Source organism: Halichoerus grypus, chromosome 2 (genome assembly GCF_964656455.1).
Source record: "Halichoerus grypus chromosome 2, mHalGry1.hap1.1, whole genome shotgun sequence".
NCBI classification, from domain to species: Eukaryota; Metazoa; Chordata; class Mammalia; order Carnivora; family Phocidae; genus Halichoerus; species Halichoerus grypus.
In genome coordinates, this window is record NC_135713.1 from 163,785,953 (window position 1) to 163,800,643 (window position 14,691).

The 14,691-nt window shown below is 40.0% G+C and overlaps 1 protein-coding gene across 1 annotated transcript in view; it reads left to right on the forward strand.

The window, feature by feature from the left end:
• The first annotated feature begins 6,239 nt into the window (after positions 1-6,239).
• The window catches only part of METTL16 (methyltransferase 16, RNA N6-adenosine), an 85,502-nt gene continuing 77,050 nt past the window's right edge, over positions 6,240-14,691 (forward strand). The window contains exons 1-2 of the mRNA XM_078068065.1: positions 6,240-6,383; positions 14,243-14,370. Coding sequence (XP_077924191.1) covers positions 14,243-14,370 — 128 coding nt within the window. The 5' untranslated portion in view covers positions 6,240-6,383. The remainder of the gene's footprint in view (positions 6,384-14,242; positions 14,371-14,691) is intronic.

Consider the following 14,691-nt stretch of genomic DNA (forward strand, 5'->3'; position numbering starts at 1 on the left):
TCTTCTTTCCTTTTTCTTTTTATTATTTTAGATCTACTTTCAAGTTATACAAATATATCTTATCATTGTAAAATACTTAAGTGATGCAGAAAAAACATTTAAAACTCTCATGCCCCACCTCTAAAATTCCAATTCAGTTTCTGCAAGTTAACCACTACTATTAGTTTAGTTTTTCTTTCCAGATCTTTTCCTCTGGTTACTTTTATGTTTATATTTTCATATTAAATATGTGTTTTGTTTTTGCTTTATATAAGTGGTATCAAACTAAACTTACTGTTTCACAATTTCCTTTGTCCTTATTTTATATGTTGGAGATTTATCGATGTATTTATTTATAACAGTTACATAGCATTCCATAATAAACAATGTAACAATGAACATCTTTGTACCTACCTCAACCTCACTGTAAATATGTATTTCTTTGGGACATAACTTAAAAAAAGTGAATTGCTGGTTAGAAGAATATGTACATATTTATTTATTTTCTCAATATACCCTTAGTACAATATTCAAAAGGTACAAAATCAATGCTATTGTAAAGCAAGCCTTCTTCCTATTTGTGTCTCCCAGTCATTAGTTCTTCACTCCAGAAGCAATCACTGGTATCAGTTTCTTCCTTTCACAGGTATTCTTGGACTGGACATTTTGGATTTTAATATATATATTTCCAAATGAGGCTTCAAAAGGCAATTTATACTAGCTATGATAAATTACAATTGGCCATAGATTCTTTGCTGTTCCTTCTGACCAGAGGTGAATTCTGTTTCCCCACTCCTTGCATTTAGGTTGGCCTAGGCCTTAAGAGCGATTGCAGCTTACTTTCTCACTGCCTTGGAATGTTGCTGCCCTGTGAGTAAACCTAGTGTATGCTACTGGACCGTGAGAAACTGTGAAGCAGAGACAAGTACTCCCAGCTTGGGTTTCCTAGACCAGGGGTTGGCAGACTTTCTGTAAAGGGCCACATGGTAAATATTTTCAGCTTTGTGGGCTATGTGGCCTCTCTTGCAACGACTCAACTTTGTTGCTGTGTTGTGAGAACAGCCATAAACAATATGTAACTAAATAGGTGTGGCCAGATTTGGCCCAGTGGGAATAGTTTGCTGACCCTGACCCTAGACCAACCAGCCTGCCAACTACCAGGCCTGTGAATAAGGTCATCCTAGACCATCCAAGCCCCAGCTTAACCTCTGGTAAACTGCAGAGATCAGTGAACCACAATAACTGCCCAGCTGATGTACAGAATTGTGAGTGATAATTAATGCCGTTGTTTTAAGCCACTAAGTTTTAGGATGGCTTGTTACACAGCAAAAGCTAACCAACACACTAGCCTTTGCCATTATTGGACATTATCAATATATTTTTAAAGGATTTTATTTACTTATTTGTCAGAGAGAGAGAGCAAGAGAGAGAGCACAAGCAGGGGGAGGGGCAGGCAGAGGGAGAGGGAGAAGCAGGTTCCCAGCCAAGCAGGGAGCCCAACGTGGGACTTGATCCCAGGACCCTGGAACCATGACCTGAGCCAAAAGCAGATGCTCAACCGACTGAGCCATCCAGGCATCCTTATCAATATTTTTTATTTTTATTAATATGATGTGTTACAAATGGTATAGTTATTTAACTATGCCTTTCTATGATTACTTATGCATTTGAGCATTTTTTCATATACATTCATTGGTTTACTATATATACTCTTTTGTGAATTTCTTTTTCATATCCATTGTTCATTTTCACATTTGATTATTATTGATTTGACATTGTTTGAGAATGTACCTTGGATGATATCTTTGTTATATATATTGCAAATATTTTCTCCCTGCTCGTTGTCAATTATTTGTAGTATCTTTTATTATATTGAATTTTTAAATTTTTATATAATCAAATTTAGCAATCATTTCCCTTATGGTTTTTGAGTTTTGTGTCTTTAGGAGACCTTCCCTATTCTTTTTATAAAAAACATTCTTCTACATTCTTCTAACACTTCTATAGTTGATTTTGTTTTCATAATTATTTTGTTTATTATCCATATGGGCTTTATTTTATGTGTGGTATAATTTTTTTTCCAACTGGAAAAATTAGCTGTTCTTGCACATTTTGTTTTCCAGATATATTTCAAAATCATCTGTAGTTCCCTATAAAAATCTCTTGGCATTTCAGTTGTTATTCCTATTTGTGTCCTGCTTTTTCAGAGTATCCTCAAAGTTTCTGGTCTGTCAATGGCTCTATTTCTGGGTTTTCAGTACTATTTGGAATTTATTGTTTTTTAAATTAATATACTCTGTTTTATGAGACTTGGAACAGGAAGGAGAGTAGTCAGATGTACATTTAGATCCAGTTCTTCCACCAGGTATTAATTTTTGAAATTTATTTTTCAAGTCTTTAAAGAATTCAGCACTATTATTATTATTATTATTTAAAGATTTATATATTTATTTATTTGAGAGACAGAACCAGAGAGTGTGCACGGTTGGGGGGAGGGACAGAGAGAGAGGGCGAGAAACTTTAGCAGATTTCCACACTGAGTGCAGAGCCCAACACGGGGCTCGATCCCAGGACCCTAATATCACAACCTGAGCTGAAACCAAGAATCTGATATTTAACCAATTTCGCCACCCAGGTGCCCCATTATTATTATTATTTAAAGATTTATTAGGGTGTCTGGGTGGCTCAGTCAGTTAAGCGTCCGACTCTTTTATTTATTTTAGAGAGAAAGTGCATGTGTGGCACAGGGTGTTAGGAGGTAGAGGCAGAGAGAGAGGGAAAGAGAGAATCTCAAGCAGACTCCCCGCTGAGTGTGGAGCCCAATGCGGGGCTCAGTCCCACCACCTCAAGACCATGACCCCAGCCAAAATCAAGAGTCAGATGCTCAATCAACTGAGCCACCCAGGTGCCCCACAGCATTATTTATAAAATGAAAAATATAAAGCATCACTTGAGTAGCTCTTTCAGTTATGTAAATGTAGGCTGAGAAACAGTCATTGTTTTGGGATTAGAGTGTATCTTTTGTGACTTAATTAAGGTGGCCATTAGATCTCTGACATACTAACTTGGTCCCCCAGAAGGAACTGAATACATTTACATAAGTAAGTCATGGTCTTCTGGGGTATAAGGAATTGATACTCAATCAGTACTCTCTAAGACATGAAGTTAGAGAGACCTGTGGATGTTGTCTGGCTGGCCCCGGCCAAAGGAGAGTGGCAGGGTAGAGTAACAAGTTCTTTGAAATCGTTAACTTCAGTAAAGTGGGAGTTCAGGATGATGCCCTCAAGGTTGATTTCAGCCCAGGCAATGGCTGATGCTGAAAGCAGGTCTGGTAGCAACTCTGCAACATTTCAGAATTAGCAGCGTTACCCACCAAATGTGCAGAATCAGTTTCCTACTACAAAGCAGCAGCAAAAAGCAAAGGATGTAATAGACTAATTGAATGCCTATACTGTCATTGATGGGGTATTGAAGTTGGACAGACTTCTCTTACAAGATTAAATTCTTGAGGATTTGAGGGTAAGTCAGAGAGATAAGCCCTAAGAGGCAGATGTTGAATATGTTATTAATCTATTTTGTGGAGTCTCTAAACAATATTCATTTAATGTAAAAAAATTTTTTTAGGGGCGCCTGGGTGGCTCAGTCGTTAAGTGTCTGCCTTCGGCTCAGGTCATGGTCCCAGGGTCCTGGGATCGAGCCCCGCATCAGGCTCCCCGCTCAGTGGGAAGCCTGCTTCTCCCTCTCCCACTGCCCCTGCTTGTGTTCCCTCTCTGGCTGTCTTTCTCTCTGTCAAATAAATAAAATCTTCAAAAAAAAAAAATTTTTTTTTAAATGAGATGTATTTATCATTGTACCATAATTTTAGGAATAGGCCAATCTATGCCCACCTATAGGGAAATTAGTTTTAAAAAATTATGGCACATCCATTCAATGGAATACTATGCACCTATCACAAAGGATGATATAGAAATACAGGGGCACCTGGGTGGCTCAGTTGTTAAGCGTCTGCCTTCGGCTCAGGTCATGATCTCAGGGTCCTGGGATCGAGCCCCGCATCGGGCTCCCTGCTCTGCGGGAAGCCTGCTTCTCCCTCTCCCACTCCCCCTGCTTGTATTCCCTCCCTCGCTGTGTCTCTCTCTCTGTCAAATAAATAAATAAAATCTTCAAAATATATATATATATATATATATATATATATATATATATATATTAATTGAGGTAGGACAACCTCCAAGACTTATATCTGAGAAAAAAATATATAATGCTATTTCTATAAAAAAGTTTAGTTATAGATCCATATAAATATAAATATAAATATATTTCATATAGAGGTCTGGAAGTAAGGTTAACAAATTTTGGTAATTGGCTATAGGTGGTGAGATTTTAGATAATTTTTGCTTTCTTTCTTATAGTCTCCTGTATTATTTAAATTTTTTACAAATTTTCTATAATGAACAAGTTTTATCATTATGAAATAATTTTTAAAAATGGAAACTGACCAAAGAAATTATAAGGAATAATAATAATAATAATAATGATAGCTTACTATGTGCCAGAAACTATGCTGTTTTATATGTATTACCTGATTTAATTCTCACAACAACCCTATGAGATTATTAACCTGTTTGGCAATATTGAACAAACCCAGGCTTGAATAGTTTAAGTAAATTGTCCATCATCACAGGGTTAGTATGTGGTTGGGGGCATGATTAAAGCTGATATTCCCTGGCTATAGAGCTAGAATCTCTCTGGTTTGACCCATGGGGGAGTTGGATCTCTGGAGCAGATAGAGAAATTCGCCAGCATCTAAAATATAATCCACTTACAACCCTACAGTCATACCTCCAATGCCATTTTCTCTTTTACCTTTCCAGAAGCAAGCACTAAATACTGTAAAAATAACCAGTACCAAAATCACTACCAACCAAAGACAAAAAACTTTCTGTGGTGTTCTGTTCATTGGTAGATCCAGTGAACCATGGCTTGCAGTATTGTAGTGTATCCTGGCATAATCCCCTCCTCTTGAATCTGGGCTGGCCCTTTGACTTGCTTTAACAAATAGAATCGAGTGAATAATGAACGCACCAGTCTGGGCCTAAGCCTTAAGAAAGACTAGCAGCTTACACTTTTGCCCTTTTGGGAGCCCTGAGCTAACATGTAAGAAATCTGGCTACTCTGCTGGAGAAATTATATGGAAAGGTCACAGAGAGAGGGAGAGAATTTGAGACTACAGGGAGAGGGGAGCCCAGCCACTCCAGCTGAACCAGCCACCAGCTGATGCTACCATCAACAGCAAGTACAGAACAAGAATGGTTGGGCTAATTCCAACCCAGACTGCAGAACAATGAGCAAATAAAACAGCTGTTGTTTTAAGCTATACATTTTGGGGTGGTTTGTTACACAATAGATAATGAGAGCACCTCCTTGCTTTCCTAGGGTGACAAATGGTACACTTTGTTCTACATAAAACTTAAATCTTCATTTCTTACCCTTTATCTCTCAATTTTATAGCAATGTTTTGCCAGAAGCTTTCGCATTAATTACTGGGACACAGGAAAGCTTTAATGGAGTTACTAGGTGGGGGTCCAGAGGCTGACTTTAGTCCTAGCCTTAACTGTATGCCTTTTGAAAGTGATTTACCTTTTTGTCTCAATTGTGAAATGAGACTAATGCTCACTCTACTGGCCAGAGAGTAAAAATTAGTATAACCGAGTTGAAAAGAAAAACGAAAAGCATTTAATAGAGCTTCCAGCTCAAGAGGCAGGCGAGGAAACACAAAGAACATGGATTTGATGTCATCTCGGTGTAAGATCTTGGACAAATGACTTAACATTTCTGATCCCCAGTTTTTCCTCTGTAAATGAGATTACTCCTTCTCATATCACAGGTTTATCTGTGATGATTAAATGAGACAACACATGAAGCAAGAGACCTGTTGCAGAATAAATGCTAGCTGGCCGCCATCAAATCCTAAAGCTCCCCGCCTTCCGCCATCCTCATATTCCCGCCTAACCCCAGAGAGTGTGATTCAGTAAGTCTGAAGTGGGACCCAGAAAGCTACAACTTCATTTTTTAAAACCTACTTTACAAAACAAACAAGGTCCCAAACAAATTCTAACGCAGGTGCCCTCACGCAAAACACTCCGCTTGCTACCACGCCCCTTCCTTGTGTCAGGAGCTGCAAACTCCACGTCTCGCGATGGATTTTCCTTCTTCAGACTCTGCTACAGGTCGCGCGAGAGTGCTTCGTCCAATCACGAGGCTGGATGCTTGCCCAACATGGCGGCGCGCTAGGAGCGTAACATCTGCGTTTCTAGGCGCTTCGCTCTGCGGGTGGCTTGAGACTCTGAAGTTATAGAGGCCTAATTCAGACCGGTCATCTGGAAGAAACTTTGACTTCAGATGTGAGTCATTTATCAGCTGTTAGGCGGGTCGAGAGGTCATTTAACCTATGTATGGCCCAAGTTCCTTATTCTTGGGTTCTGGGCTGGTGAGTGGCTGACTTGGGGCCTAGGGAGACAGACCTGAAGGGTGGGTGGCTTTGTGTCTGTGTATGTGCGTGCGTGTTGCGCGCGCGGGTTCTGGACTGGTGAGGTGCTGGCTTGCGGTCTAGGGAGACAGACCACATGGGTGAGTGAATGGGTTGGGTGGGTGGGTATGTTGTGTGCGCGCGCGCACGTGGAGGAGGATAATGGTGATGGGATAGATGGGAGGAGTTGGCGCCTAGAATGGAGACTAGGATTGAAGTACGAAAGACCCCAGGGGCTGAGGAGGTTTAGAGAGATGCGAAACTGAGGCGGGAAGACTGAGTGGATAAGATGAGCGTGTGGGAGGAGTGGAGGAGATGGAGAAATGGCACTGGCGGAACTAGAGGAAAAAGTCGGTTTTATGAAGGCAGGCGACGAGAGAAAACGGAGATTGGGGTTGAACTGGGAGAGATCTGAGCAGAAGGAATTCAAAGTTAGAAGCGGAAATTAGAATTCGAAGCGGAATTTAGAGTCTTTTGAATGTTAAGATAAACGGTAGTTGAAGAGTATTATTAAGGGTCAGGAGAAACCAAGGAAACAGTAGACCATGGAGATGGCAAAGTTCAAAGAAAGTCGAAGTGTCAGCTTCAAGGGTGTGCTACTGCTTTGGCTTTCAGGACTGACTCGGATAACCCAGAAGAAAAAGCTCCAGCCCTAAGTAGGGCTGATCCTTTTTGAGTGTCGAGATGAGGACTGTTTACAAAAAATGAGAGTGCTGTGTTTCAGTGGCTTGGGACAGTGAAAAGAGTTCCATCGTGTTTTCAGTAAACAACTTATGAGTGCTTACTCTCCCAGGCCCTAATTTAGGCAGTGGGATATTGCAGTGAACAAGATAGACAAAATATTTTCCCTCATGACACTTACTGGCAGGGCAGATTTTAAAAAGTAAGTAAATGCTGTATATGGAATGTCAGATGGGTAAGTCCTGTGTTGAAGACTTTGAAAGTGTTAAGGGAGAGGAGTGTGTTCACTCACTGCACATTTAAGTGTTCACTCATTGCACTAAGAAAAGGCATCAGGGGTGCCTGGCTGGCTCAGTCCATAGAGCGTGCCGCTCTTGATCTTGGGGTAGTGAGTTCAAGCCCCAAGTTGAGCGTAGAGCTTACTTTAAAAAAAAAAAAGGGAAAGGCAGTGAGAAGGTGAGGTTTTATTAAAGGCCTGAACTAGGCGAGAGTACCTTGTACGTATGTATTTCTGGGGGAAGAGCAGTCCATACTGACCAAGTACAAAATCCCTGATGCAGGAGTGTGCCAGATTTGGTTAAAAACAAACAAACAAACAAACAAAAAACACCCCCAAAACCAAGGAGACTAATGTGGCTAGATAAGAATGAGCCAGGAAGAGGGGCGCCTGGTTGGCTCAGTCATTAAGCGTCTGCCTTCGGCTCAGGTCATGATCCCGGGGTCCTGGGATCGAGCCCCGCATCGGGCTCCCTGCTCCGCGGGAAGCCTGCTTCTCCCTCTCCCACTCCCCCTGTTTGTGTTCCCTCTCTCACTGTGTCTCTCTCTGTCAAATAAATAAATAAAATCTTTAAAAAAAAAAAAAAAAATGAGCCAGGAAGAGAAAAATAGATAGGCTAGAGAGAAGGGGGAGTGACAGTGTTAATGCCAGGTAAGAGTTAACACTGGGTTAAATTCTGAGAAATAGGATAGATTTAGCTAAGATCCCTTTGCCTTTAGGAGGTTGGTTATCAAAAAAGTGGCTTTATTGACTCTTTCTTTATCTGTTCTGACCAGAAAGTTTGATTAATGTAGGATATAAATTGAATCTTCCATATCTGTAATTTAATTTGTTCCACATATGCTCAAAGTGTCATGTGTGTACACTGATGTCATCTATGCAGTCTTTAGAATATTAACGTGTTGCAGAGCTCTAACATACCAGTGTCTTTTGAAATTACTCTTAGAATACTTTCTTTTGTTGTTGCTTGCCAGAACCACAAGAAAGGAAAACATTTTCCTTTTAAACTTTTTCTTTTTTTTAAAGATTTTTTAAAGTAATCTCTACACCCAACGTGGGGCTTGAACTTACAACCCTGAGATCAAGAGTTGCATGCTCCACTGACTGAGCCAGCCAGGCACCCCCTTTTCAAGTTTTTCATGGGAACTGGTTCTTATCCTAATTCTATGCTCCCCTCTTTTTGATAGTCTGTAAAGGGTATGTTAATGTTAGGAAATTGCAACTTGTATATAGTGAGTTTCTGTGATAATGTTAGGGGCAAAAGGTGGTAGCTTAGTATGCTGAAAAACTTCCAGGTGACTATTAATTACCCTAAATTCTGAATTATTCACTTAGGTATTTATTGTATGCCAGTTGCTGGAGGATACAGTGAAGAATAAGATGTACATGGTTGCAGCCTGGGAGGTGGGGTGGAGGACAGGACAGACAAATGTAAACTAAGAGCTTTGAGGGAAAGCATAAAATGCTTTGAAAGTATATAGAGTGGGCATCTGATTGGATATGTGGTGTCAGAAAAAGCCTACCTGAGAAAATGATGCTTAGGGTGTGATTTGAAGGACTAGTGGGCCTTCAAAAGGAGAATGGATGGTTGGAGAGTGAAGAGAACCTCTTAGGCAGTAAGAATAACAGATGGTGGGACAGATCATTATACAGCAGAGAAAATGAAAAGACAAGTGTGTCTGGAGCATAGTGGCAACAAATGAGGTTGGAGGGATAGGCAGGTCTAGATTATGTATGCCTTGTTAATGATTTTGGACTTTATAAGCCTAATAGCTTTAGGAAGCCACTGAAGGGATTCAGCAAGGACTCCAGATTTGCATGGAGGGAGGGAGGGAAGACTTGTCTTTTAGGTGAAAAGTGGATGGCAAAGGCAAGAGTGATTATAGAGAGATCACTTAGAGGCTATTATAGTAATCCAAGGGAGATGATAATGATCTGGGGGTAGAGTTGTGGAGTTGTGACAGAAATAATATAAGGGTCAAGAAATAATTAGAAGGTAGAGAATATTCAGGACATGGTGTGTTTGGAATGGGGGAGATGGGGTGGAGAAGATGCTAAAGATTTCTGGCCTAAGCACCACAAGAAAGGTAGTGGTGTTATTTGGCGAAAAAGGGATGATTAGAAAAGGACCAGTTTGAGGTGGGTAGAAATGACTTAATTTTGGACATTGTGCATGAAGTACTTCTGAGCCATTCAAGTGACAAGTTGGGTAGGCAGTTGGATATATGATTTGGAAAGGTCCACGATGAAGACAACTCTTTTTTGAAAATAGTTGTTAAATTTTCAGTGTAGAGGATGATATTTGCAAATGACATATCCAATAAGGGGTCAGTATCCAAAATACATAAAAAACTTACACAGCTCAACACCAAAAAGCCCAAATAATCCAATTAGAAAATGGGCAGAGGACCTGAATAGACATTTTTCCAAAGAAGACATACAGATGGCCAACAGACACATGAAAAGATGCTTAACATCACTGATCATCAGAGAAATTAAAATCAAAGCCATAATGAGATATCACCTCATGCCTGTCAGGATGGCTAAAATAAAAACACAAGAAATAACAAGTGTTGGCAGGGATGTGGAGAAAAAGAAACGTTCCTGCACTATTGGTCGGAATGCAAATTGGTGCAGCCACTGTGGAAAACAGTACAGAGGTTCCTCAAAAAGTTAAAAATAGAATTACCAGGCACCTGGGTGGCTCAGTTGGTTACGCGACTGCCTTCAGCTCAGGTCATGATCCCGGAGTCTCAGGATCGAGTCCTGCATCCGGCTCCCTGCTCAGCGGGGAGTCTGCTTCTCCCTCTGACCCTCCTCCCTCTCATGCTCTCTCTCTCTCTCTCTCTCTCTCTCTCTCTCTAAGAAATAAAATAAAAAAAAAAATAGAATTACCATTTGGGGTACCTCGGTGGCTTAGTTGGTTAAGTGTCTGACTCAACTCACGTCTTGATCTCAGGGTTGTGAGTTCAAGCCCAAAAATGAAAAAAGAATTACCATCTGATCCAGTAATTCCACCACTGGGTATTTACCTAAAGAAAATAAAAACACTAATTCAAAATGATACATGTACTCCTATATTTATGGCAGCATTGTATACAATAGCTAAGATAAGGAAGCAACCCAGATGTCTATCAATAGATGAATGGATGAAAAAGGTATAGAAAAAGACATATACCATATGATTTCACTCATGTGGAATTTAAGAAACAAAACAGATGAACATAGGGGAAGGGGAGGAAAAATAAGATAAAAACAGAGAGGGAGGCAAACATAAGAGACTCTTAACTATAGGGAATAAACAGAGTTGCTGGTGGGGATTGCGTGGGAGGATGGGGTAATTGGGTGATGGGTATTAAGGAGGGCAGTGGATATAATGAGATGTTAATGTATAACTGATGAGTCACTAAATTCTACCTGTGAAACTAATAGTACACTATATGTTAACTAAATCGGGGGAAAAAAAAAAGGTATGTATATACACAATGGAATATTACTCAGCCATCAAAAAGAATGCAGTCTTGCCATTTGCAACAACATGGATGGACCTAGAGGGTATAATGCTAAGTGAAATAAGTCAAAGAAAGACAAATACCATATGATTTCACCCATGTGGAATTTAAAAAAACAAACAAAAAAGGGAGACCAGCAAAAAAACACTTTTTTTTTTAAGATTTTACTTATTTATTTGACAGAGAGAGAGAGAGTGAGAGCAGGAACACAAGAAGGGGGAGTGGGAGAGGGAGAAGCAGGCTTCCCGCAGAGCAGAGAGCCCTATGTGGGGCTCGATCCCAGGACGCTGGGATCATGACCTGAGCCGAAGGCAGACGCTTAACGACTGAGCCACCCAAGCGCCCCCAAAAAACAGACTCTTAAATGCGGAGAACAAACTGGTGGTTGCCAGAGGGGAGGTGGGGGGGGGAGATGGGTGAAATAAAGGGGATTAAGAGTACACTTACCTTGATGAGCACTGAGGAATATATAGAATTGTTGAACCATTATATCGTATACTGAAACTAATATAACACTATATGTTAATTATACTTGAATTAAAAAATTAAAAAATTTTTTCAATGTAGAAAGCTGTCAAAAAAACCTTCTGAAATAGAGTGTTAGCAGATCTATTACTATGTAAAGTTATATCTGTAATAAAACCTACAAAGGAAGGGTGCTTGTTGCTAGGAGACTTTATAATAGGGGATATGACTTAACCAGGGGGATTAGGGAAGGAAAAACTTACCTGAAGAAGAGATGCTTGAATTGAGTAAGGATGAGTAGGAATTCATCAGGTGAAGAGGAGGAGGAAAAAACATTACAAAGGGAATAAACTGTAAAGACCCGATTGCCAGAGTGGAGGGACAGAAAGAAGAGCAATGAGAGGTATGGCTTAACGTGATGGTGAAAAAATAGTTAAGGCCACACCATGCTGGCCCTTATATGTATGCTGAAGTAATGATTTTTGTTTTTAATCCTAAGTAAAATTTTGAGCAAGTGGGCATAGGAGAAGGAAGACATAGTGAGATTTGTATTCAGGAGATGATCTCTGCAAGGTGGAAAAAGGAAATCTGAGAGAGTAAGAGTGGAGTCAGGGTGACCAAGTAAGAGGCTGTTCTAAATCCAGGTGACTTGTACTGGGCTGATATTGGTGGAGATGGGAAAAATAGATGGATTTGAGAGGTATTTAGCAGGTAAAATCCACATGACTGTTGATTTCTTAGGATATGAGAGGGGTATAGAACTACCCGGTGATGCCTAGGATTCTGGCTTACATAACACTGTTTAGATGAATGCACCTTAGAAAAAACAGTGGAAAATACAGAATGATATAACGAAGAAAATACAAATCACTTACCACCCAGAGATATGCACTAAAATAATTTTTAAAATTACCAACTGTATAAGTTACTAAGCCACTACAATCAGGGCGCCTGGGTGGTTCTCTGGGTTGAGTGTCTGCCTTTGGCTCAGGTCGTGATCCCGGAGTCCCTGGATTGAGCCCCACATCGGGAGCCCGCTTCTCCCTCTGCCCCTCACCCTGCTCGTGCTCACTCTGTCTTGCTCTCTCAAATGGATAAATAAAATCTTAAAAGAAAAATAAACACTACATGGGGCGCCTGGGTGGCTCAGTTGGTTGAGTGGCTGCCTTCGGCTGGGGTCGTGATCCTGGATCCCAGGATCGAGCCCCACATCGGGCTCCCTGCTCAGCGGGGAGTCTGCTTCTCCTTCTGACCCATCCCCCTCTCATGCTCTCTCTCTCTCTCTCTATCTCATTCTCTCTCTCAAATGGATAAATAAAATCTTTGAAAAGAAAAAAGAAACAAACACTACAATCAGTGGCTTTTCTTCAGTTTTATATCTTGCTATAAATGTGTTAATTTTTTTTTGTAATCTGGAAGGAGACAAAATTGTTTTCATTTGGTTTTAGCTACCTAGTAATGACAAGACTGAAATTTATAAAATAGAAGATATATTTTGAAACATTTGTGACTTTATGATGTGCTACAAAGTATTCAGTCCATACAAGACCCCTGTAAAAACTAACCTCTGACTATTAGTTCTTGGCTATAGATTATACTGCCTTCTGCCCCTTTGATGCTTTCAAAAGAATAGTTTCCAGTTTTCATGGTTTAAAAAAAAACCGTATGTTGCATACGCATTTCAAGCTGTGATAAAATATACATAACATAAAATTTACCATTTTAAGCATTTTTAAGTGTACTGTTTAGTGGCATTAAGTACATTCACACTGTTGTATAACCATCACCACTGTCCATTTCTAGAAGTTTTTCATCATCCTAAACAGAAACCCATTAAATAATAACTCAACATTCATACCTCCTCCCCAAACCCTGGTAACCTCTATTCTACTCTCTTTATGAATTTGCGTATTCTTGGTATCTAATACGAGTGTGATAATACAACATTTGTCCTTTTGAATATGGCTTATTTTCCTTAGCATAATGTTTTTTTTAAATATTTATTTATTTGAGAAAGAGAGAGAGAACACAGAGGGAGAGAGGGAGAAGCAGACTCCCTGCTGAGCAGGGAGCCTGTTATGGGACCTGATCCAAGGACCCTGGGATCATGACCTGAGCTGAAGGCAGACGCTTAACCGACTGAGCCACCCAAGTGTCCCAGCATAATGTTTTTAAGGTTCATCCATGTTGTAGGATGTATCAGAATTTTATTCCTTTTTTTGGCTGAAGGACATTGCATTGTATGTATGTACCACATTTTCTTTATCCATTTATGGACACTTGGGATTGTTCCTTCTTTTTTGGCTGTTGTGAATAATGCTACTGTGAACATTGATGTGCAAATACCGTTTGAATCCCTTCTTTCAGTTCTCTTGGGTGTATACCTAGGAGTGGAATTGCTGGATCATATGGTGGTAATTCTATGTTTAACTTTTTAAGAACCGCTGAACTGTTTCCACAGCCATTGTATACGTTCCCATCTTCAATGCTCCAGTTTCCTAACATCCTCACCAACACTTCTCTTAACTTTTTTTTTTTTTTTTTAATAATAGCCATCCTACTGGGTATGAATTGATATTGTGGTTTTGATTTGCATTTCCCTAATGACTCATGGTGATGTTAAGCATATTTTAATGTGCTTATTTGTTGTGTACATTTGAAAAATATAACTTCTACTTTCTCAGTTGATTGGCAAAAATATGTTGGCTATAACTGTTGACTTGGCAACCACAGCTTTTCCCCATTAATGTATTTTTTGACTAAATATGCTGACTTTTTTCCTTTTTTTTCTTTTTAAAGATGGCTCTGAGTAAATCAATGCATGCAAGAAATAGATACAAGGACAAACCTCCTGACTTTGCATATCTGGCAACCAAATATCCAGATTTTAAGCAGCATGTTCAGATAAATCTGAATGGAAGAGTGAGGTAGGTAACATGAAGCATTCTTAATACTGTGTTATTCTAGTATAATCTGAATGGACACAGGGTAGTGGAAAGCATACTGGACTGATAGTACACCTGAATGCAATCCTAGACATTTCCTAAAATTTCTCATCTGATCTTGGACAAATCACTTAACCTGTCTGGGTTTCATCTTTGTGTTGGGGGGGTAGAGAGAGGGGAGGAGAGGGAGAGAGAGAATCTTAAGTAGTCTCCACGCCCAGCGAGAAGCCCTACATGGGGCTTGATCTCACAACTCTGAGATCATGACCTGAGCCGAAATGAAGAGTCGGATAATTAACTGAG